This window comes from Drosophila albomicans, chromosome 3 (genome assembly GCF_009650485.2).
Source record: "Drosophila albomicans strain 15112-1751.03 chromosome 3, ASM965048v2, whole genome shotgun sequence".
NCBI lineage: Eukaryota > Metazoa > Arthropoda > Insecta > Diptera > Drosophilidae > Drosophila > Drosophila albomicans.
Genome location: NC_047629.2, coordinates 52786786 through 52810710, shown reverse-complemented (window position 1 = coordinate 52810710; position 23925 = coordinate 52786786). Strand labels below are relative to the sequence as shown.

Sequence of the window (23925 nt, the reverse complement as noted above, 5' to 3'; positions counted from 1 at the left end):
GGCAGAAGCAACAACAACAACAACAAGAGGGCAGCCAACATTTTTGGGCCTGCATTAAGACAGAGGAGAGAGAGAGAGGAAAGAGAGCGGGAATTGCTTCTTAGAGCACAGCAAAGCGAAGCACAGTGCGACCATAAAAGCAAACATAATGAGTAGCACACCAATACACTCACGTTCCACGCACACACACGCATGTCGCAACTTGCCTAGAAAATGTATGAATCTAATAAACAAAAGCCGTATATTATTAGCTGCGGATTTGTGAGTGTATCCATATGTTCCTCTGTGTGTGTTGTGTTGTGTTGTGAATGAGTTGGTTAGACTTCCAGGGGCTTTCAGAGGGCTCTCGCTGAACATGGCACAAATTATGTTAGACGGCAATCTCTGAGGATTGACTCTGCGTGAACTAACAAACGAGACACGTGAAGTGAAGTGAAGGGAATGCGAAAGCGAAAGGAAAGGGCTGCCAATGGCGATGGCGATACAAGTGTGAGAGCTAGACGCGCACGGAAATGTTATCATAAGTTATGGCTAAAGTTTTTAGCCCCCCTCTCTCTCTTATACAGTTTTGCGGCTAATACACTAAGCAAAATGAAGTTGACTTTCAATCTTCAGCTCTCAATTTTGTAGCCTGCTGGGAAATCAAATATCAAATTGCATAGGAAAGCAATGAGTCTCGTATTAATTGAATTGCAACTAAATTAAAATGGGATTTAAAATGAAAAAAGAGAGAGAAAATATTCTAAATATATATATATAAATAACTTTAGGAGTTGAAGCTCACATTTCGAATACGCAATATTGTGCTTTAATATAATAACTGAGGTGGGGAAAGTTGCTTTAAACGAAATAAGTGAATACTTAAGTTTGTTTGAAATGTTTTATCGAATAATAACAAAGTGAAAAGTGAAGTTTGGTATAAAAAATCTAAGTAAGCTCACATTACGTATACGCAGAATGTGTTTGCTGTCAATATGAAACTAAATTAGTTGCGTTCTGTATTCTATACATACTATAGTCAATTAAATTTATAATTCACATTCTCTGTATATTATTTTTTTAAACAACTAAAAGTCACTGACTTCACATTACGCATATGCAGAGTACGCTTGTTGTCAATAACAAACTATATCAGTTTTGTTATATATTCTATAGTTTATTCAATTGCCATTTACAGTCTTAAGCAATATCTTTTTGAAAAAAACTGAATTCAATTAAGCTCACATCTCGTATACGCAATAATATGTGTGCTTTAATATAATAAGTGCAACTTGAGTTGTTTCATTAAAGAATGGGTTTAAATCGAATAAAACACTATTAAGTTTAAGTTTAAAGCATATCAAATAATAACGATTAAAGTAAAAATAGATGTATTAAAGTGAGCTCACAATAATAAACTTTTTGTCAATATCAAATTAAATTAAATTTAATGTGTTCTTTATTCTATAGTCTATTCAAATTTCATTTCATACAATCCAATACAATACTTTTTCCAAGAACTGAAATCAATTAAGCTCACATCTTGTATACGTAATATTGAATATGCTTTAGTATAATAACTGCAACTTGAGGTGCTGCATTAAAGTATGGCTTTAAAACGAATCAGAGAATAAGTTATATTTTAAAGCATTTTAAATAATAACAAATATAGTGAAAAGAGAGGTTTGCAAACAATTATTTAAAGTTAGCTCACATTGCGCATACGCAGTGTAGCGCACCCTGCCATCAATATTAAACTAACATATTCTATATTTATATTATAGTCTTTTTAATTTTCAATTACAATTACAATTACAATCTATACGATATTTTTAGCCAAGAGCTGGTTACAATTAAGCTCACATAACGTATACGCCTGGTTTGCACTGTTATTTAGAATTTATTCATTTTAATTAAATAGCTGCTTCGAATTATTAAATGCACTAAATAAAACATTAAAAATGAAAGTAAAACTAAAAAAACTTACAACTAAAAGCAAGCTCACATTGCGTATACGCAGAGTAAACTTCTGCTCAAGTTTATACAACTTTAATTTAAAATCTCTGGCAGCTCCCTGGCGAGTTTCCCTTTTGGAATTAGAAACTACACTCGTTGGATATAATTAATTAATGCACATCTCAAAGGAATTTCGAGTTGTCACTTTTCCTGTTCGGATATTCGCATTTCAATTGGAAATTCCACTCGAGCATAATAATTAAAATGGATTTGCCTTGTTTTCGATTAGCTGGCTCAATTCTCTGAGCTATCAGTATGAAATTAAACTGTAAATTCCTCTGATTTTCGGGCAGTGTATTAGTTTTGTTGCCTATCATCACATAGGCATCATTGTCATTTAAATACAAACACACACGCCGGAAGCCTTGGTCTGACAGAGAACGAATTTTGGTTGCACAACGAAATGAAACGAAACGAAACAAGACGTTATTTAGCCCTGGAGATGCGAAGGTGTTGTTAGGTGTGTGTGAGAAAGTGAGGTATGTGTGTGTAGAGCAAGTTGTAGTGTAAATACTAATGGAGCCAAAGTTACGTTTGCTGCTGCTGCAGGTGAAACGATAGAAATTTCGCCAAGCAAGAAGCAAGGACTCGAATGAGACTGAGATGGAGTCTGAGATGAAAGGGAAGCTGAGCTCACACGACGACATTTGTACACGTACACACGATTAGATAGAGGGACAACAACACATCGCAAGGCAACACAACACGACACAGGACAACAACATAGTTGTAGTCGCAATCCTTAAGCGTCGCCCAGGACATGCACCTCATTTTGGCCAGAACCAGAATGATGCCATTACAGTCATTGCACACCAACACACACATACAAACTCACACACACACACCAACACACACACACATACACACTCACACACACAAGAACTCACGTGCAAACAATGAAACGAAATTTTTGCGCTCTGGCATCCTTAAGGCGAAATGTAATTTCCTGTGACAAAATACAAAGCTAATCCCTACACACTCCTAGAAAGAGAAGGCAAGCAACTAAGAGAGAGATAGATAGAGAGAGAGGAAAGGCAGACCACTGCAGTGTAAGCCAAAGTTGGCCAAAGGATTTGTGTGTGTGTGTGTCTGTGCGGGGTTAAGATGGCGAGCTTGACTTCGATACGTGCAGCGAACCATGCCAAGTGGACAACTGACTGCCTCAAAAAGCAGCAGCAGCAGGAGCAGGAGCCGTAGGAGCAAGAGAAGTGTCCTGTTTCTTAGTAGGCCGCTTCAAGTTGGGATTCGCTTGGGTGAGATTCGGATTCAGTTGGACTTTGTTGGGTCAAGGCTTTGCGTCGCCGAGTGCTCCTTGGCATTTGGCATTTGATGAGCGTCCGGAAAGCGTAGCGAGCCTTTGGCATTATTGCAGGTGGCTGCAGCCAGGACATAGCATACACAGGACATACTAGAGGGAGGGAGACAACAACAACAGCAAGAAAAGCATCAAGGAATTTCCAACTGGGCGAAAAATAAATCGAAAGTTGAACTTTGTAGCAACACAGTTGAAAAGTTGAAGCTGTAGCAGCTGTAGCTGCCAGGACATTTATCCAGGACTCTGATTGCTCTGATATGTACTATGTTATACGCTCGGTCAGGGGGATTTCGTTTGATTTCTCAAGTGTAAACTACCCCCCTCCAAACGCAGGCTTTGTGCCCTGTCACACAAATATTAATATGAAAGCGATGCCAGCTGCAAGTTGTCCTCTGTGCCTCTTCAATTCCATTCACTCGCTGGGGTCACAAATAACCGCAGCAGCAGCTGCCACATGCGTCGAGGCACTAAAATAGCAAACGACATTAATTGAATGGAGCACGCATCGCGACAGAGAGAGACAAAGGCAGATGGAGAGAGGGAGAGAGAGGAGGAGTATTGCCTGCAAATTTTCATTATGCTCAATTTTAAGCCAAATTGCAAAGACATCACAGAGTTGCTTTCAGCAGAAAGACACGCTTTACAGTGGTTGCCAGAGCATTCCTCTCTGTTTGTTGTTGGCTATTAAAATGTTATCAATTATATTTGGCATTTTACATGCTATTTTAATATGCAAATCTAGCTACAAAAAAGTTGTAACGTAAATCATTTTTAATTTGCAGACTCAGTCAAATTGGCAGATGGCATTTTATTTAGCTTAATCGTGTCAATAAGTTTACAGACTCTACAACTATTAAACTGATATTAAAACCGAGTTGGAGTTAGAACATTAATTAGTGCAAAGATTGAAATTACATTTCTGAAAACGAATTTCGGTATTTCGAGAAATTCTTGTGAGGAATAAAAGCCAATTCTCATGTTCTTCGGTTGTTCATTGCACAACATTTGAGTTTACATTCAAGGCTGTTTGATTTGGGTTCCACTGCGCCATCCATGCGCATATTGACTGCAAATGAAATGAGCAGAAAACTGCAGATGTAGGAAAAGTAGGAGCTGCCTTTCTATCTGTCTGCCTGCCTGTCTGTCCATCAGTTTGTCAGTCTGCTTGCTGCCTCTTTCAGACAATTGATGTTTGGCTTTTGTTGTAGGTAGAAGCTGCTCGTTGGAAGTGCGAGTATTACACATAACTTTGGGTCAATAAGCGTATATGCGAAGCATGTTTCTCTCAGAAAAACGAGGCATCGAAACTGACCGCTCTCCTGCTGCTCTGATGTTGCACTTTGTTATGCCAACTGTGTAGTGACATGACCGGCATTGTGTATGTCAGTCATGCCAACAAGTTAGCTCTCTCTCCCTCTCCCTGGTCTGTGTTTTGTTTGCCTGTCACAACTTGTGGGCTGCCTTTCCCCCTGCCATCGCCCCTGTTGTTGTCGTTCATGCCATTAACGCGTGAATTCTAGTGGCTGTCAGCAATCGCAGCCACATTGTTGCCCCAAAGCCTACAAATACAGAATGAGAGAGGGCTCTGCTTTGAGGGTTAACCTGATTTTGCTGTTGTTAGTCATCGAATTATCCATGGAATGTCCGCTAGTGTCAATCACAGCGTTACACAAGCAGCAGCATCAAAAAACAACAATTTCGATCAACTATTTCGCACGTCTCTCACACACACAAAGCAACAATTTTAGCTACATAGCTGACAACTATTTTAGCATATTGCTTTGTTTACACAGCTGGGTCGTTTAAATAACTAGGCATAAATGCATATTATAAATGTGAAATCAATCGGAATATTCATGATTTTAATAGCAAAAAAAAAAAAAAACAGATATTAGAAAGCAATTAGAAACAACTAAGCAGAAAAATAATAAATGTTGAAAATTAAGTATTGCTTTAAATTTATGAAATTCACAAATAATATAAGGCATAAATGGAATTTCGTAAAAATATAAAAGTGTTGTTATGACAAAGAATGTTTGAAATTAGAAAATTAGAATTAGAAAAACATAATTATATTTTAAAGTTTATCATTATCATTAATAAAAACCATGCATTCAAATATTTAATTGATTTCAAGCAAGTAAATTTAATATAATCTGATATTTATGGCCGAAAGTACAACTGTGAAAATTCGCCGAGATATCATTAATAGTAAAATCACGAAAATAGAGAACTAGTCTGAAATGTTAGGCCCACGAAGTTTAATTATAACTTTACTTCTTACTTTTTATCCCCTGTAGTATTTTATTTAATTATTTAATACACAATTTTGTTGAACACGCAATTCATAATTATTGCAATTTTTATAGAAAATGTAATTTTAATTAATATTACAATTTGAAATTTAATGTATTTCATTTGTATTCTATTGTTCGTTGTGGGTAAATAGCATTCTATTTGTTCAGAGTTCCCTTTTGCAATTGCGTATACTTAATATTTGTAATTTTCTGAAGAGCAAATGGAAATTGCGAAATGCAAATAACACAAACAGAAACAGAAAGAGGGAAATAGTGAAACAATCTGTAGTTGGTTGCCGCCACTCGCCACTCGAGAGCAGAGCAGAGAGTATAATGGCTTCGATATATTGAATCAAGGTGGGCCAATTGTGTTTTTATGTGCTATTTGGATTGTAAACGCGTGGCCTGAAGCTCGTTTGCATTGCGGGCCACTTCATTATTTTGTTGTCGGCCACCTGCATTCGAGTGTAAGTATGTGTGTGTGACACTATATGTCTGTGTATGTGTATTTTCTATGCATTCATGCATAATGGGCTGGCAAACGTTTACAATAGCAACAGCAATGGATTTCCGTACGCTGCCATTTGCGGTCCATTTGCGGCAAGGCAAGCCAAGCCAAAAAGGGATGCGGAAGGTCACAGGATGAAAGAGTGGAGAAGAGAAGAAGAGGAAGTGAGTGAGGCTGGTCGGTTGGTCATCATGGTGCCGTTAGCATGATTGAAAAACGTGCCAACCAAGCTCTAACCTCAGCCTCAGCCCAATCCATTGCCAACTCACTGTGTGGACCAGGGGCTTAAATTGCATGCCATTCTCCATTCTCTCTGCTGTCACTTGCCATTGTATTGTTGTGCGGTTTGTTGTTGTTGTTGTTCTTGTTGTTGTCGCTGCTGTTCGTGTTTCCCTTTCACAATTACGTAATTTATTTTAACTGTGTCAAATCCACGCCGATCGACAGCGATTATGCTGGCAAATTGCAACAATTCCTTTTGCTGAGCTTCCAGCTCTCTCTCGTTCTCTTGATTGCAATTTGTTAACGTCGCCAGCATCCGTATACAACCGTATGTCTTTGTTTCCCCCTTTTTTTCTCTCTCTCTGTCTCACATTCTTCTCTCTTCGCTTATCCCTTCACATGACAGTCGCTCGTTTGGCTGCAATTAACCGCAGTGTGCTAATTAATTTGCTCATAATTGATGCGATTATGTGTTTCATTTGTGGCAAAACACGAGAGCAACAACAACGACTGCCGACTGCCGTCTGGGGCAACATCAAGAGAGAGTTGGCATTGCAAACATTTGGGCCAAAGCCTTGACAACCTAACGTATCAGTTGGCATTGTTTGTTCTCCTCCTCGTTGTTGTTGTTGTTGTTGTTGCACTGCTGTTGTATTGGCCCCATTTACGTGCTGCAGCTCTTCTTTGTGGCAGTCCGTGAGGAAATCATGCGAATTGAACAAGCATCCTGTGCAATTTATTCATACCCAAAGCAGACAGCCAGCAATGTCCTTTAACTCGCCATGCTCCGGAACTGTGGCAAATTGAAGGCGGATGCGGATACGCTGTTTTATGGCAAAGTGGACAACAGCCCAATATCAATTGGAGACCAAGAGAGAGAGCCAGCAGGTATTCCGTGTCGTTGGCCTTAAGCTGATTTGTCACCTTTGTCTTTGCCAATCGGTCCGCAGTGGACAGTTGTCAGTTGCCAGTTGCTAAGCGGGGGCAACAGCGTAAATCACATGACAAGAACATGCAACACCGTCGCACTACACATATTTGACTTCATAAACTGCCCCAAGGCACCAAAAACACACAAACTCTCTTCATCTCCATCTCCATTTCCCTCTGCCTCTCTTCTCCTCTCCATCTCTTTGTTGCTGTCACGGATATTTTCAAAATTGCAAATGCGCTGCTGGAGCCGAATACATGGCGCCTATCGCCTTGGGGTCACCTCCCCCCCCATGCAACAGCACCGGGCTGCCCCATTAGAAAACGCACACAAATTTGCTAAAATGCCAAAAACATCAGCAGCAGACCCCACGCAACATGAGCACGACTGTTGTTCACTACTCGTACTGTTTCCCCGGCTGCCACTTTGCCAGTTAATGTAACGCTTTCACAATTGTCATTTTATCCCACATTAATACCCTGCAAATTCAGTGAGGGAGTTCAAAGCAAGAGACAAATAAATGATAGACATAAGAAGCACAAGATTGTAAAACATTCGAATTCAAAATACGAGAGAAAGTTTCATTTAAAAATAGCTAATTAAATATATAGCAATTGTAGAATGTTGCACAACAATATGTATGAAAGTAAATTGGGAATAATGTGGGTCAGGTTTAGTAAAAATTTGATAGTGAAATGAAAAACAACTTATGCACTTTATGCAGTGCATATTTGATAGAAAAATGCAATTCCTATTTAATTTTATTACAATTATTTAGAAAGAGCTTTGACTAAAACTAAAAAATATAATAGTACTTTTAATATCTTATAGCAGAAAGCTTTCTTAACTTTTGGCTTATTTATTACATTAAAAGATATAAAGAATCAAATTTGTAAAGTATATTGAATCAATTTATAATCAATTTTTTAAGTCTTTTATTAGGATAAAAAGCATAGTAACATAAAATGCAGTAAATATTAAAATATTGTTGTCAGTTTACAAAAAAACGTATGAATTAAAACATTCAATTCGCAGTTTACTATTTAGAACTTGCCTTAAAATATTATATGTATTTCTTATTACACTTATGGAACAACAAGAAATACTGGCATATGCTGTATTGCCAATTCACAAAATACTGCTGAACCATTTGAAATCATAAATAATCGGAGGTGCCACAGAAAATACTGCCACTCGAATTTTACTTGAAGTGTACTTTTAAGTGCAGACACCTTTTTTCAGTGATTTTGGAATCACCGATTTGTGCAATTATTCAAATTCAATTCATTGTCGACTTCATAGAATGATTTGTAGAATATAGTTTTAAATCAAACTTATTGTTAAATTATAAAACACTGCTCGATTATTTTAAAGCAATTTGGAGCTGAATTTTTTAGGCTTACATATATCGAATTACAAAAAAAAGTTTAATATATTGTAGTGTGAATAAAAGAGTAAAAGAATTAAAGAGTATTTTCTTGTCTATCACAGTTGGCGACACATCTTTGCAGTTTGTGTGCACTGATTTTGAACATGGTGCAACGCAGCGCAGTGCATGCGAAGCGGCGCCTAGAAGCAGGCAACACTTTTTGCACAGCCAGCACGCAGACAGTCGCAGCACCTCCATTAGTGTGTGCTGTGCTGTATGCTGCTGTGTATCTGTCTGGTGTTCGAGTGTACACTGTGCATATGTTCACGCATGTGTGTGTGTGTGAGTGGGAGTAGGAAGGAGTGTTGCTGTTGGGTACTTACCATTTAGGACATGCACACGCACGCTGGCAACATCTGCATTGGAGGGGGCGCACGAATATTTGCCAGAATCGGCCAGATCTGCATTCTGTATGAGCAGAAATGAGGTTGTCACATCGCCCTTTTCGGTAATTACCGACACGCCGCCTCTTGATGAATCATAATTAATGACCTGCAAATGGAAGAGCATTATGCAAAATACTGGTATAAGTAACTGGCGGGGAAAGTAAAACACCTCTCTACCTCTCTCTCATTCTTCTCGCTCGCTTTTATAATGTAAGAACAATGAGGGAAGCCCTGAACGTTTCCATTCTTTCTTTCGCATTTTTTTTATTTTGTTCGTTGTTGCTGTTTGATACTTGATGGAACTGCCGCTGCTGGCAAATAAGAATAATAAACGAACACTCGCTTTTCTCTCGCTTTCGTATTTGTTGTCTCGTATTTTTGCCATTATTTTTTCGTAATTTTCAAATGCGTGTGACAGCAGAGGGAAAAGAGCGAGGGAGGGAGGTAGGCACAGCAGCAACAGCTGCGCTTGACTGACATTACAAATCAGCGACATGTCAGCGCGTCTTGTTTACTTTATAGGCCACCCCCTCTCTGTCCCTCTCCCTACCATGGAATAGCCAAAAATGCGTTACAAATTGCGATTTTAATTGGAATTTGATGGCTGGGCGCATGATTAAAGTTGACTTAACATTGCTGACATCAAAGGTTTGACTAGAGCTATATATTTAGGAGACAGATTGAGCTATCGATAGATAGCTAGCTAGATAGTTAGTTAGTCACAAAAATTATGTTAATCAAATGAGCCTGGGCTTCAGCTTGTGCTCTACTCATTACGTTGATGATGATGACGATGATGGCAGCTGTCCCCCTAACTTGGCCAACTTCATTATCGATTACTGTGTGTGTAAGGGGGTAATCAGTAGAGGGCTAAAGCGAAACTGCGATGACTGCTGCTAACAGCAGCGAGATGGGCTAAATCCAAATGCATATTGAGTCGCACACGAAATGGAGAGCAGATGCCCCTAAAGCGCTGACAAAAACAAATATCAGAATAATTTGCCAATACACAGAGTCAGAGGAAGTTCAGAGCAAAGGGCAACGGGCAAGTTGCTGACATTAACACATCATGCCGCTGACAGCGACGACAGACGACGACAAAAATGAAGAAACAACAGGCAAACAGCTAAAGCGGAAATGAGCAGCAAGAAGCAGAAGAAGAGCTTAGCTTAACCCCCTTTTGTAGAACTAGACAGAGAGAGAGAGAGAGAGAAGGGGGAAGCTGGCGCATAATTTGCTGTCTAATCTCAACTAATCGACGGCATTTGCAATAATATGAAAAATGAAAGAAAAGTTGGCGTCTCTGATAATGATGACGATAGCGAAATGTGAATGCCGAATAGAGACAACAAAGCGTGAGCGGGAGGAGGACAGAGGAAAGAGCAGGACAGAGGTATGGAAATGTGGATACGAGTATAAAAAACAATGACAATGCCCAAACTTTGGCATAACAACTTTGGCTGCGGCAAGTAAAAAGTTTGCCTATCAACTGCAGTGGGAGGGAGTCGAAGGGGGCGGGGCGACGGGGGCAGAGGGCAGCGAACTAACGAAAGTCTGGTTGCTATTATAGCCTATTCTGTAGTCGCTATCAGCATAAATTTCGTATTTGTATTATAATTTTGTAGTTGTTGTCGTCGTCGTTGTGTTGCTGTTGCTGCCTTTGCTTGGATGTTGCTGGCAAATTGGTTAATGAAAGCGATGCCTTACTGTGACAGCCCGAATGGCAACTGGCAACTGGCAAATGCCAAACTGACATCCTGTGAATCTGCAGTTTCGCTTACGTAAATTGGAAAAGCATTTTCCGACAGCGTTGCATCAAAAATTTACCATCTCCATGCAACATTCCCGCATTTAACAATTCCTGCTCTTTTATTGTCTGACAATGGCCACAAAAAGAACAGAACAGAAGCTAAAGCACAGCCATTGGACATTGCTTCGATTTATGTATGTGAAGTGTGTGTGTGCTTTAAAACGATTCATAAAATTGCACATAAAAGTCTGTGTAGTCTGTCATTGAGTCAACAATACAACACGTATGCTACTATCCACTTGATGCCAGTTGCCTGTTGCCAGTGAGAGAGGCGTGGACTTTGGGCTTAAGCCAGCTTTGACAGCCAGCTAATAGTTGGCTAAGTCCACTCAGCGCAACTCACGAAACTTTTTGCATTGCAACATTTATACAAGGATTTTACGAGGGTCGTATGTAAAATTGCTTTAACTGAAATGAAAATGAATACTCGAAATAGTTGTTTATTTTGTTTAACTGCAGCTCTGCTTTACAACATTTAAACTTAGCAACCAAATTTCGCTTTATGGCATATTCTTTTATATCAACTGTCGGCAACAACAGAAACTAAAGAAAAAATTATAGAAAACATAGACAAATACTGTTTCTAATATTAATGCATTTTTATTTACCAAGTGACCTTTCTTTCCGAAAGATTTTTATATCCATTATATTACAACTTTAAGTGGACAGAAAATGTTTATACCAGGAAGAAGAACCCATCTCCTACCTAGTTTTTTTGTTCGTCTGTCTATCAGTTTGTTTGCCTATCATATGGCAACTGACGTCTTCTAATTGATATAGTCGACAATCTGGTATGTTTTCTGCTCTATGGTATATAATATTGAATGTAGTAATTAATCGGTATACAAAATATAGCATACAGTAAACGCTATTAAGCTATTTGTGTATTTTTCAGTATATTTATTGGTTATTTTAAGGATAATACTGCAATATTTAGCTTTTATTGAAAATAGCAAATAATTGGTATACCAAATATAACATTTAGTATATTTGGGTAATTTTTTGGTGTATTAATTTAGTATATATTATAATTGTATAATAGTATAATACTGAACTAATTTCTTTTTATTGAAAATAGTATTTGATGTTTATACCAAATATAGCGTTTAGTATATTTGAGTATTTTTTCGGTATATTCATTAGTACACTACTATTTGCTTTTATGGCGAATAGTAATTAATCGGTATAGCAACATAACATTTAGTATTTTTAGGTATATTATTTAGTATATTTTGAAAATAATACCACACTGCTCTGCGTGTACTGAATATAGCATATAGGTATATTAATTGGGTATATATTAACGTGAATACCGAAATGTTTCTTTTTATTGAAAATAGTATTTAATGGATATACCAAATATATCATTTAGTATATTTAGGTATTTCATCGGTATATTCATATGGTATATTTCAACGATAATACCTTACTATTAGCTTTTATTGCGAATTGTAATTAATCGGTATACCAACATAACATTTAGTATTTTTAGGTATATTATTTAGTATATGTTAAAAATAATACCACACTGCTTTGCGTGTACTGAATATAGTTAGCTGGTATCTCACAGTCTAGCTCACTTTACTGTAGCTTTCCTACTTGTTTTTAATGCTCGTCGTTTTAATTTTACAACTAAATTAAGCTGCAAGTTCAGGAGCAACGCTCGCCGAAAGCGAGCAGCATATGCCGCCAGCCAAAGCGGAAATGCCCGCAAAAGTGAGTAAGCAGCAAAGAGTGGAAGAGTTGAGAAGGGCAGAGTAGAGGTAAGTCGAGTGAGCGTATAAGAGGAAATATGTAACACGTTAATTACAATTAGCGAGCGGAAGTGCGCGAGTGAAAAAAAGAGTGTAGCATACATTTTAGCGCTCTGGCAGTGCGAGGCAGTGCATCAACTAAGTTTATCCATCCATTAAACTAATTAACAGCAAATTTGCATGGATCGTAAATAATCCGTGTGCAGCATGGACCTGTGCAAGGACCTGCGCAACTTGTGCTAAGGTTGCGGCCACACACACTCACACAGTCACACACACACACACACACACACACACACGGAGGCGGCAAAAGGAACGTACATGGATGGATGCCACCTGCCCAAAGGCACACAATTGTGTGGCGCGTGGCGTCGTTGCAGCAAGGATTTTAATTAGAAAATTCCTGGAATACAAGTGGCAGCAAAAGAAGTGAGCAGCAGCAGCAGTTGCACAGCGAGTTGCACGACGAGTTGACTGCAACAGCAGTTGGCAGCAGGATTTGTGCGCTTTTAACACGTTGCCAGCAAGTTTACCTTCTTTTTGCCCATCTCTCTTAGCTCTTCTTTTGGTTTTTTTTTTGTTTTGTTTGGCATTTGCATTACAATTAGCCTGTAACTGTAATATCCTAGTAACTATCTCTCTTGCTCTCTCTGCTCAACTGCGATTTAAGCGCTTTTAAGCGCCTCGCAATTAGCCCGGCTTAAAGCGCCAGCAACAGCTCGCACACAACTAATTGACGACCAACAACATGTAGAGCAGCTAAGCGATAATGAGTCCAACTCAAGGATGACCAAATACCTGCTCCTACTTCATTTGCTCAACTACTTTCGTGTGCTCGCATTGTTTGTCAGCTGAATTCATGTTGCGTGCGCTGCCCCCAAGAGCACCTTTGACCCAGTTCACCTGAGGTACTCTGTGTCATGCGACTGCGTTGATTTACTCATTGAAATACCAACAGCTGACAGTTTAAATAACGTCTACGGCGGCTTGCTCAATAAGCTGCACACGCAGCTCGGCACGAAGCGAGCGAACGAACAAACGAAGAACTGAACTGAAGTGAACTGAAAGAGGCGGAGACCCCAAACGACGTCAGTTCGAATTAAGCAGCGGATGTGATTGCAATCGCAGAAGTTGACGACGAAAGCCATTGTCATCAGCAGTCACTTGGCCGTAAATTGATGTATTTACGAGCAGCGATTATTCTTAACGATAGGCCATGTCGCTCGTTCATCGATTGCGAACTTTTAGCATGTAGATTTTGCTCTTCAAGTGTGTGATATGACTTCATCAATTATTGTGTGAAGGAATTATTTACATTAACTACAGATGATTGCATACCATTGAGTATGTATTGGACGGGAATTCAATATATTGACTGAATACGGTTTTTCAAATATTCAACGATAGTATTTCGATATACTAAGTAGTTATCTGCAATTGTATTGATACTCTTAACGAATTAATATAAACTTCTAAAGTGAAATCAAAATTAATGCAAAAATTTTCATTACTTAGAACTAAATGGTTTTGACTAAACCTAATCGATATCTATTGTAATAGATTAGAAAAAATATTCATAATAAATTTGATGCAAAACGTTTCTTTCCTTACAATTGATAAATCTAAATAATTCAGTGGTCTTCTACATTAATAGTTTCAGCAACTAGTCAATCTATGGTATATACTTATTAGCTATTATAAATCAAAGTTAGCCTGAATTAAAAAAAAAACATTTATAGTAACGATAGTATTTCGCAATTTTAGAAATTTCAAACATTTTCAAACTGATTCGACCAATTCAGAATTTCCCAACTCTACTTTTTTCAATATTAGTCACAAGTCACAAATCACTTAACATTTACCGGTAGTATTCAGTGATAATATGAATTATGTATAATATGTTTTTATTAGTTGTTAATATAATAAATCGTAGTTGAAACTCCTCTGACCGATTTAGGATTTTCTTTGCTCTATTACTCTAGTTTTTTCAATAAAACTCACAAGTCCCCTATCATAACCATCACTTTCTACCTCTTTAAATTTACGACTTTCACTGCCAAACTATAAACTTAAAGTCTTAACTTCTTGCTCCTGAGGCTTTAAAGTATTAGTTAAATTAGTTAGGCTAACTCGCAAAATAGTCACGAAAGCACTCGCATAAAAATAGAAGAAAAAAAGTGCTGGAAAAAATAGAATTGCCGCAGAAATGTAACAATAAAGTTTAATTACCTCCTCGTGATGATACCAGAAGATGTAGGCCGGCGGTTCGGGGCTGAACTTTACAGTGCAAGTGAGATTTATGGTGCTGCCTTTATCAACGTGAAGGTCAGGTCCGCCAAGTATGGTCGCCGTTGGCACTGTCAACAGAATCCAGCCATCCAGCATCCAAAATACAAGAAAAAAGAAGAACGCAAAACGCAGACGAAGCGACGAGCAGACAAGTCACCGAAAAAAAGAGAGATAGAGAAAAACGGGGAGAAGGAAGAAGAACGTGAAAAACGTTGTTGAAACGACACTGAAAAGCTGAGTGTGTGTGTGTGCCTAGGTAGGAAGAAGAGGCTGTTGGCTGTTGGATGCTCGAAGCTATAGCTGGAGTGTCTACAGCCTCTTCGCCTCCTCCTCCTCCTTCGGGCTGACACTGTAGAATAATAAACTACGAGATAAAATGAAATTATTGTCGTATAAAAACCAAGTTCGCTCTGTGTCGCCTCTTCTTCATTGGTGCGTGTTGCTCACTCGTTTGCTGTATGTAATTTATTTGCTCAACAACTTTGGTTTGGTTTTTTTTTTCGTTTGTTGTTGCTTGCCAGCGTCGTCCTTTGCCTTTGTTATTTGCGACAAATGGTTGATTTTTTATGAAGCTGCAGCCAAAGAAGCCAAAGACGACATCGACTTCGATGTCGATGCCGTTGTCGTTGTCGTTGGCAATGCGATTGTATGTTATATGGCTGTAACTCAAACTGAGATACACTCGATATACGGTGTAGTTGTGCACTCACCGACAACATTGAGGCGAACGAAATAACTGCGAACGGGCTGCGTTGATATCTGGCATTCATACATGCCCGCATCTCGCTTTTGGGCCCACTTTATCTGCAGCGTCCAGTCATCGGTGTCCTGATGATGTGTGGCCTGAAACCGCTGATCGGACGTGTATGTGTACGCGCCGACAGTGAGTATGTGGATGTCCCGATGCCGTATCCAGGATACCTGCAACAAACGAAACGAAACAAACAAATTGCACAAAATGTCAATCAAAAACGTTGGCAAAGCAGAAAACGAGAATGAAATGTTGATATAGTATTTCACTACCCTGCAGGCAAGTAAAAAAGATGTAGTTGTACAGTAAACTATGTGTATTGCACTTAGTGGCCACTTTAATTTTTACTTAGTAGCACATTTCCATCACTTAATTTAAGCAATTTTATGCACTACAAGCAATTGCAAAGGATATAACATAAAAGGCACATGCTAAGCAAATTGCACTTAGTGGCCACTTTGATTTTAGCAATAAGTTAACAGTATATGTTCGTCATTTTGCAATTATATCTAAGAAAACTTAAACAAAAGTACTAAACGATGTTGGGGTCTAATTTAAAGTTACTCTACTTAACATTAATAAAGCTTTTTGCACTTATCGGCTACTTTATTTTTAGTATTAAACAAATGTTCGTCATTTTGAATTAAGTTAACAGCATATGTTAGTCATTTTGAAATTATATCTAAGAAAACTTAAGTCAAAGTCAAATGTTTTGGTATAATTTAAAGCTGTTCTACTTAACATTAATAAAGCTAATTGCACTTATCGGCCACTTTTCACTTAGTTCAACCTCAGCAGAATATTTTTGACTTAGTCTCAATTTAAATTACCGAAATTGTACTGAAAATACTAAACAAAGCTGTTGCAACATTTAAAACTTTGTTACTTAATGTTCCTTTGCTTCCATTTGTGGCCCTTAAACGAGTTATAGCTGTACTTTAGTATTCTCTGCTCTCGTTTCTAACCCCATAAATTATTTCGTAAGTCCTCACTCACATATGCTACCCCATTCGTATGTTACTAAGCCAGGGTATGGCTGCCCCAAAATCTCGCTCACAGCGATGTTTATTGCCGTGGGCAAAGAGTTTGGCATTAAAAATGCAGCAATTGAAAAACGAATTGCCGTCGCAGTGCCATCAAAATCGAATGAGACTCAGACTGGTTTGCCTTTTCGGTGGCTTACAGCGATTAATCAGGCTGCGACCCAACGGGGACTATTCTCCTACTACAACTACAACTTCAGCTGCTCGTCGCATTGTTAATGGCAACGCGTTTCGCTTTTCTTTCTCTAGTTTTGGCGTTTGGCGTACGTGACGTATGAGTAACATACGCATGAGCTGCTTGGGATTTTTTGACAAGTTTATAGTCGAGACAGCAGCAGAGAAGTGCAATGCACTTACGGCTGGGATCAGTGGTGAATTTTGAGTTTCGAGTTTAGTTTTTGCTTAATTAGAACAAACTTTTTAAGTAGTTGCCCCGCTGCGTTGGAACTTTGTAAGCTCCTGTCTCTCTCTTTCATTCTATGGAAGCTGTCTCTGTCGGGCACTTGATATGCACAAGTTATTAAGTCAAATGTAAATGCAAAATTATCGCACTTGGCAGTCACAACAAGTGCAGCAAAACTAGCAAACTTCCATGGCTGGGCGTGGCACATTTCGGGTGCGTGCGTTTAATTATACGAAATGTTGTTGCCATACTAAACAATGGCCTCAACATCAGTACACACTCTTATAGTTATGCACTCATCACCATCAACAGAGAGAAGGACAGAGAGAGAGAGAGAGGAGAAGGGAACAAGACTTAGTTTGGCAGTTTTTGTGCACCGCATGTGGACCGCAATGAGTGTATAAAAGTGTGAAAAACATGTCGACAGGGGCTGCCATTAAACAAACATTTTACGCAACAAATTAAAGTGTAATTAACAAGTGCACGCTGTGCAGCAGCAGCAGCAACATCAGCAGCAACGACAGCAACAACAACAAAGTACTATCGTTCAGCGGTATCCCTGTGGAGATCTTCGTCGCCTGCAAGCCCCGGGCATATTAGTAGCTGCTTCTTCTCCCACTACAACAGAGACAGCAACACATATACACACTCATCTACACACACATACACACTTGCACACAGCATGTCCTGCTGAGTTCGCTTCGGTTTGCTGTTTGGTTTTGCTCTCGCCTCGGACTCTGCCCCAAGTGCTGTTGACGGGTGCGGCAAGTGCAATTTTCCTGAAATTGTTTAAATAATTTCGCGCTTAAATGCAATTGAAAGTGTGCAAGCTCCCTCTCGCTCCCCCTACTCCCTCCTCCCTCTGGCATGGCTGTAAAAGGGCTCCGCCCACTTGACTGCGTCGTTCGCTGACGTGTGGCAGGCAGCGTTGCCAGTTTGCGTTGCTTTTGTGTGTTGGCAAGAAATTAAAAGTTGCTGCAACTGCAAGCTGCAAATCCTTCAACTCCACGCCACGTCCTTTCTCTTCTCTCCTCTTCCCGCTTCTCCCACAAACTGTTCCCTGCTGCTGCTGCTGCTGTTCGCGCATTTGTGTCAAGTGCTTTGGTAGCTCGGCGCGTGCTGAAAGTTTGTTGGTTTTTGGCATTTGGAGTCCTGTTTGTTTGTTTGTTTTGTTTGCTTGTGCCTTTTGCGCCGCATGCTTCGCATTGTTTGTTAATGAGCGTTCGAATCTTTTCCCACCCAAAGTGCTCATTTGCCACTGCGTTGCCACCTTCTCCCTTCACCCTTTTCCCTCCTCTTTGCAGCTAGCACGTGCTGTTTAGTCTTTGCGTGGCGCCACTGTGATTAATCGTGCTGTGCAACACTTTCGCGTTGCCTAATTATTCATAAACTTGTCTGTCACGCATATTAAAATTGTTGCCACACGCCGATAAAAATTGTCACGCCCAGACGACCTACACACAGTTCTTCGTTCTTGACAGTTCAACATTTCATTTAAATTGTTGCCAAAATAAAATATAAAAAACAACGAAACAATTGGCACGAAAGCCTAAAGATTAAATACTCTCTGGCAGTTAGAGTAATTAAATTGTTGCTTATCGCAACTCGGTGGATTTGTAGCGCATATTTTACAAGTCCAGCAAGTTTAACTACAGATCAAAGATATGATATCGCTGCCAAGTAATATAAACAAAATAATGAAAGCAATGAAAGCATTGTAAATGCTCCTGCATAGTTTTGATTTATGTTCTAGGGTTTATGTATTTATAGGGTTGAAGGATTGGTAGCTACAATAATAACTAAAGTTTTTCAGATTAAAATAATAAGTTATTTAAGTAAGAACTTGTTAGGGAACTACTTGGGGAAAAACGCCTATTTATTAAGGGTCTTAGTTGCTTTGGTTGCCAATATATTGCGTATAGTACTATATCAATATACCAATTATAAACTTTGGTATATTTTAAATATTTTGCGGTATAATAATTTACTGTAACAATCTGGTATAATTACCACTCTGTACTATATTAAGTAGTAGTGATGTAGTACTGTATCAATATACCAAATATAGCTTCTGGTATATTTTTATAGTTCTTGTATTTTACCAATTTTGTATATTTTAAAATATATACCGCACTGATTTGTTATTATATAAAATCTTACAGTCGAGCACACTTCAATTTATATTTCTTACTTGTTCTTTAAGGATACATTCAACAAACGTAAACTAATGCCATTTACAATTAAAAATTTTAAAGCTCTTTCGCTAAAAAAATATCTTTTAAAAAAAGGCTTAAAATTATATCAAAATTTCACTTTTCTTATATTAAAAAAATAACTAAATTATATACAAAAAATAAGTTTTTAAAATATTTATTAGAAGAACCATGTTAAAGATATACAAAAAAAAATTTGGTGAAATTTGGCTCTTAACTATTTCCGCTTATCTGCAAAATTACCCAAATAAATGCGTCACATCTTTTATCAAATAATTGAAGTACCCACAGAAAGAGCGACTTAAAAGGAATGGCACCCTCTGTGCTAATTAAATGTCTAAAAATATGTCAAATTAAAAATGTTGCCAAGTGTTTTCCGCACGCGTATAAAGACATGTACATGCTTTGCAGAGTAACAAGTCGAGCTGCTCATACCCTGTGCCATATTATATAAAAGAATTAAGCCTCTTGAAGAAATAATTAAAATGAAAAGTAGCAAATTTAATTAGCAACAAAAATCTGCGATTGAATTCGCGACACACTTAAGCGTGAATTTTACAGGGTATCACAATGCTGGAGGAAATGAAAGTGAAGAAATTAACTGCTTGAAAAAATGATTAAAATGAAAAGTAGCAAATTCTATTAGAAATAAAAATGAGAGTTTGATTCTTCAACCGGTTTGGCACTGCTTTTGATGTGATACCCTATAGAAAGTGGAGTTACATACTTGTGTTACATACTTCAACTCCACTTTCTACAGGGTATCACATCAATAGCAGTGGCAAACCGGTTTTCCGGGCTAGATGACACCGCAGGGAGGAGGAACGCAATTAAAGCAGATAAACAAAGAAAAACAATTGCAATAACAGTCGCGCTTACGGTGCTGAATACAAAAATTGCTAAATTTGAGAAAGGAAAACAACTTAATGCCGACTTAGGACTCAGAATCAGACTGAGAGAGTTCAGAGGGCGCAGCTCGGCGGTCGCCATTTCGGCCAAAAGTTGGCAGCAAGAAAAGGTTTTTTTTTGTTGTTCTGCTGTTGCTTCTTGTCTAGGTTTCCCCCCCAAGCACAATCCACAGAGCAGACAAAAGCAAAAGTAAAGAGAAAGAAGCTAAGAACAAAAAAAAAAAAAACTGGAGGGGTGGGCGTGTAACTAATTAAAAATTTTGCAGTCATGCTAAGGGAATTAGGTTTTTGGCAAGGCGACGCTGTCGACCAGGTTGGCAAATCAACGAACTTGGTAATGTCAAAAACTTTAAAGACTAAACGCGGATCGTCACGAACGAGGCGAACGAGAAACTTTTGGACTGACTGACGTATCCAGCACTCACCGTTTTGTTGGCCAAATTGCGCACACGGCAACTGAGATACGCGGATTTGCCCATGAGGGCGGTCACATTGCGCGGCGTTGAGGGATCAAAATACGGCTCCATCCATTTGGGATGCGTGTACGCAGCGGTGGGTATTGTGGGTGCCACAACTGGCGTTGTTGTCATCTCATCTAACGAGTTGTAGCCCTCGATGGGTCCGTGCATCCCGCCATTTGTCATATCTGCAACGAGTTGCCAAAAAAGCCAAGAGAGAAGAAACTTTGTAATTGCGCTTAATTTTCGAGCAAGTGTTATCAAATATTTATTAAATCGTTTCGTTTCGTTTTAGTTTCGCAAGTATTTTAATTATTTTAAATGTCATGTCATACTTTGCCACAAGCAACCATTAAATTGAAGTAAATTTACTTTAAAGTTTACCACAGCGAAACTTTCACTGCCACCCAAAGAGAGAGAGAGAGAGAGAGTTTTCATTTTATCTAAACGAGAACAGCGCAAAAAAGAAGTCAAATCCAGCAAATAGACACAATTCGGCATATGTCAGTCTAACTGTCTGTCCGTCTGTCTGTCAGTCTGTCCATCATATGAATCCCTTTGAAAGCTCCTCTGTATTAAGTCTAGTTTTATCTTTGCGCTTCCTCTGACAGCGCCAGAGAAAAAAAAGAAATATTAAAAAACTCTTTTGCCTAAAGTGAAGCGCGTAACAAAAAAGTTTATTGCAGAACGAGGAAATATTTTGGAGCGCGAACGGCAAAGAAAAAAAAGGAATAGAAATCAAAAATAGTTAACAATTTAAAAATGCACTTGTCGCTCGAATTTTGTGTGACACAAAAAACTTTGTTCATTAAATACTCGAAAAACCTGAGGTTTGGTCAAAAGGTGGCCAAGTGGCTGTCGAGTTGAGTCGAGAAGAGGCGAGTCGCAGTGGTAGCCACTGGCAACTCTTTAGTTTCAATTTAGAAATGAACCAGTGAAAAGTGTGAGCGCATCAAATGCCAAAGGTTTTGCAGCGTTGAGCGTTGAGGAGCGTTCAGCTCGCAGGGCAAAAGCATTTGAAAACCGCAGACAGCTGCAAAATGAACGCATAGGGAATGTGATAGGGAATGGGCAGAGAGAGACAGAGAGAGAGGGAGAGTTTGGACTGCTGCCTGGCCTGGGCTAGGCACGGTGAGCACAGCCTTCAAGCGAGTGAAGTGTTTGCGGTTGGCAAGTACAAGTGCACACACACACACATACACACACGTATGTGGACTGACACACGCACAAGAAAGAACGAAATTGTGTCACTGCTTACATCACATACTCTGGCTCTCTCTTTCTATCTTTTACACACCCACAAAGGGCAACCACAAGCGGCTGCACCTCGCTTCGCCAGCTTGTGGGAGAGTTGAGCTCATGGTTATGCAAAATATTTGCACTCAAATCATATTTCAAGGATTAAAACTTGCATTCATTCGAAAACTGTTTTTCCACATGCACGCCTTCACTCACACACACACACATAGAAAGAGATAGAGGAACAGAGAGAGGATGAAGGCACCCAACAACTTCGGCTTCATTAAACAAAAGGTTGCCAGCATATGACGCGCATTTGCATGCATGAATTGAGGCTACGACGGCATTGAAGCAGCCAGAGGAAAGTGGGCGTAGGGCAAGGGGAAGTGGAAGGGGAAGGGGGGAAGGGCTCTGGCATACAGATGATAGATGCTTAAGCTTAATATGCTTAATGTCTGTGCGAGTAAATATGGCATGCACTTTTAATACAGCAGCTGCCCACAAAAGTATGCTATGAATTTGCCAAATAAATGTTACGTATACGTATTTCTCCCTTCTCTTTCTTGTGGCTGCAATCTGAGACCAGTCTTAAAGTCAAGCCAAATCTGAATGGGAGCATTTAAGAGAAACATTCACAAAAAAAATATTCAATTGCCACAGCTGAATACGCTTCATTTTAGTCGCATGTGTAGGCGACTCTGTCTGTGTATATAAGTATATGTGTGTTTGAGTGAGCTTGGGTGATTGAGTGTTTGCTTAATCATTACACAGCCTGGGCACGCCCATTTACAGACTGGGCTCACACAATGACTTTGCATACTTGCGTTTAATTTGTGATGACGACGCTGCTGCTGCAGAGGGCGGGACACGAAAGCTGAAGAGGGGCAGAGACAGAGGCAGTTGCAGGAGAGGAGACAACAGAGAAGAAAGAGGCGGAGACAGAGCCAAGGAGATGGAGGCAGATACGACGCAGCAATTAAGAAAACTTTTGTAATTTTCACGCTTTTGTTTTGGCATATTTCGCATATACCCTGGAAGCAAGAGACAATTTAAAGTGGGGTTAAAAAAAATAAATTAAAATTAACAAAAAATATACATACAAGAAATATACATAAAAAACAAGACACAACTTAAAGTGGGGTTAAAAAAATGAAGTAGCATTGTCAGAATAGACATAAAAGATAACTGCAAATAACTAAACTAAAATAAATGAATTTCTTTATACGAACAGTTAAGGAAAGAGCGAAATTAAGATAACATTAAAGCAAAATAATAGCATTAATTGTTTATTATAAAATGCAGGAAACTTAATTTCTTAAAAAATAGGCATATTTTAAATTAGAAAAAATCAATTAATTTGAATGTTAGTTACAAAATGCAGGAAACTCAATTTATTAATTTTAGTAAAAGTAGAAATTGTAATATTAGCTATTTAACTTATATAAAAAACTAAATGAAAACTAAAAAAGGAACAAAATTGTAATTAAAAAAATAAACGATTTAATTCAATAATAATTAAAATTATAACAAAACCAAAAAATATTAAATTAAAAACTAAATGAAAACTAGCATTAAATATAATACATAAACTAATATGAAATTGTCAAGAACTTCAAAGGGTAGAAATATAAAATATTGTAATATAATATTATCGGAACAAAAAAAGTAATTTACACGTACAAGAAAATAAACGATTAATTGAATGCAGGAAACTAAATTTAATGTTCATTATTTTATAATTGTTTGACTAAATTGGTAATTAATTACAAAATGCAGGAAATAAAATTTGTTAAATATAGCAAATGCAAAAATAGAGAATAAAATTTTAATTAAAATTATTTTATGGCAATGCAAAAATGTTCTGTTCAAAATATTATTTGCAACCAGTTAAAAAAGAGAGCTAAACTTGGTAGGAATACATTTTGAAATGAAAAATTAATTTGTTGATAAATGTAAAATGCTGAAATTTCAAAT

The 23925-nt window shown here is 38.3% G+C and overlaps 2 protein-coding genes across 4 annotated transcripts in view; both read right to left on the bottom strand.

The window, feature by feature from the left end:
- LOC117571436 (palmitoleoyl-protein carboxylesterase NOTUM) overlaps positions 1–9038 on the bottom strand; it is a 74513-nt gene extending 65475 nt beyond the window's left edge. The window contains exon 1 of the mRNA XM_052004223.1: positions 9021–9038. Within this exon, the coding sequence (XP_051860183.1) occupies positions 9021–9023 (3 nt within the window). The 5' untranslated portion in view covers positions 9024–9038. The remainder of the gene's footprint in view (positions 1–9020) is intronic.
- Positions 1–23925, bottom strand: part of LOC117568127 (uncharacterized) — a 125493-nt gene that overhangs the window by 24129 nt on the left and 77439 nt on the right. For all 3 annotated transcript variants that reach the window (XM_034248531.2, XM_034248532.2, XM_052004224.1), the window contains exons 3-6: positions 20680–20900; positions 15647–15857; positions 14877–15004; positions 9021–9189 (exon numbers count right to left, since the gene is read on the bottom strand). In XM_034248531.2, the coding sequence (XP_034104422.1) occupies positions 9021–9189; positions 14877–15004; positions 15647–15857; positions 20680–20900 (729 nt within the window). The remainder of the gene's footprint in view (positions 1–9020; positions 9190–14876; positions 15005–15646; positions 15858–20679; positions 20901–23925) is intronic.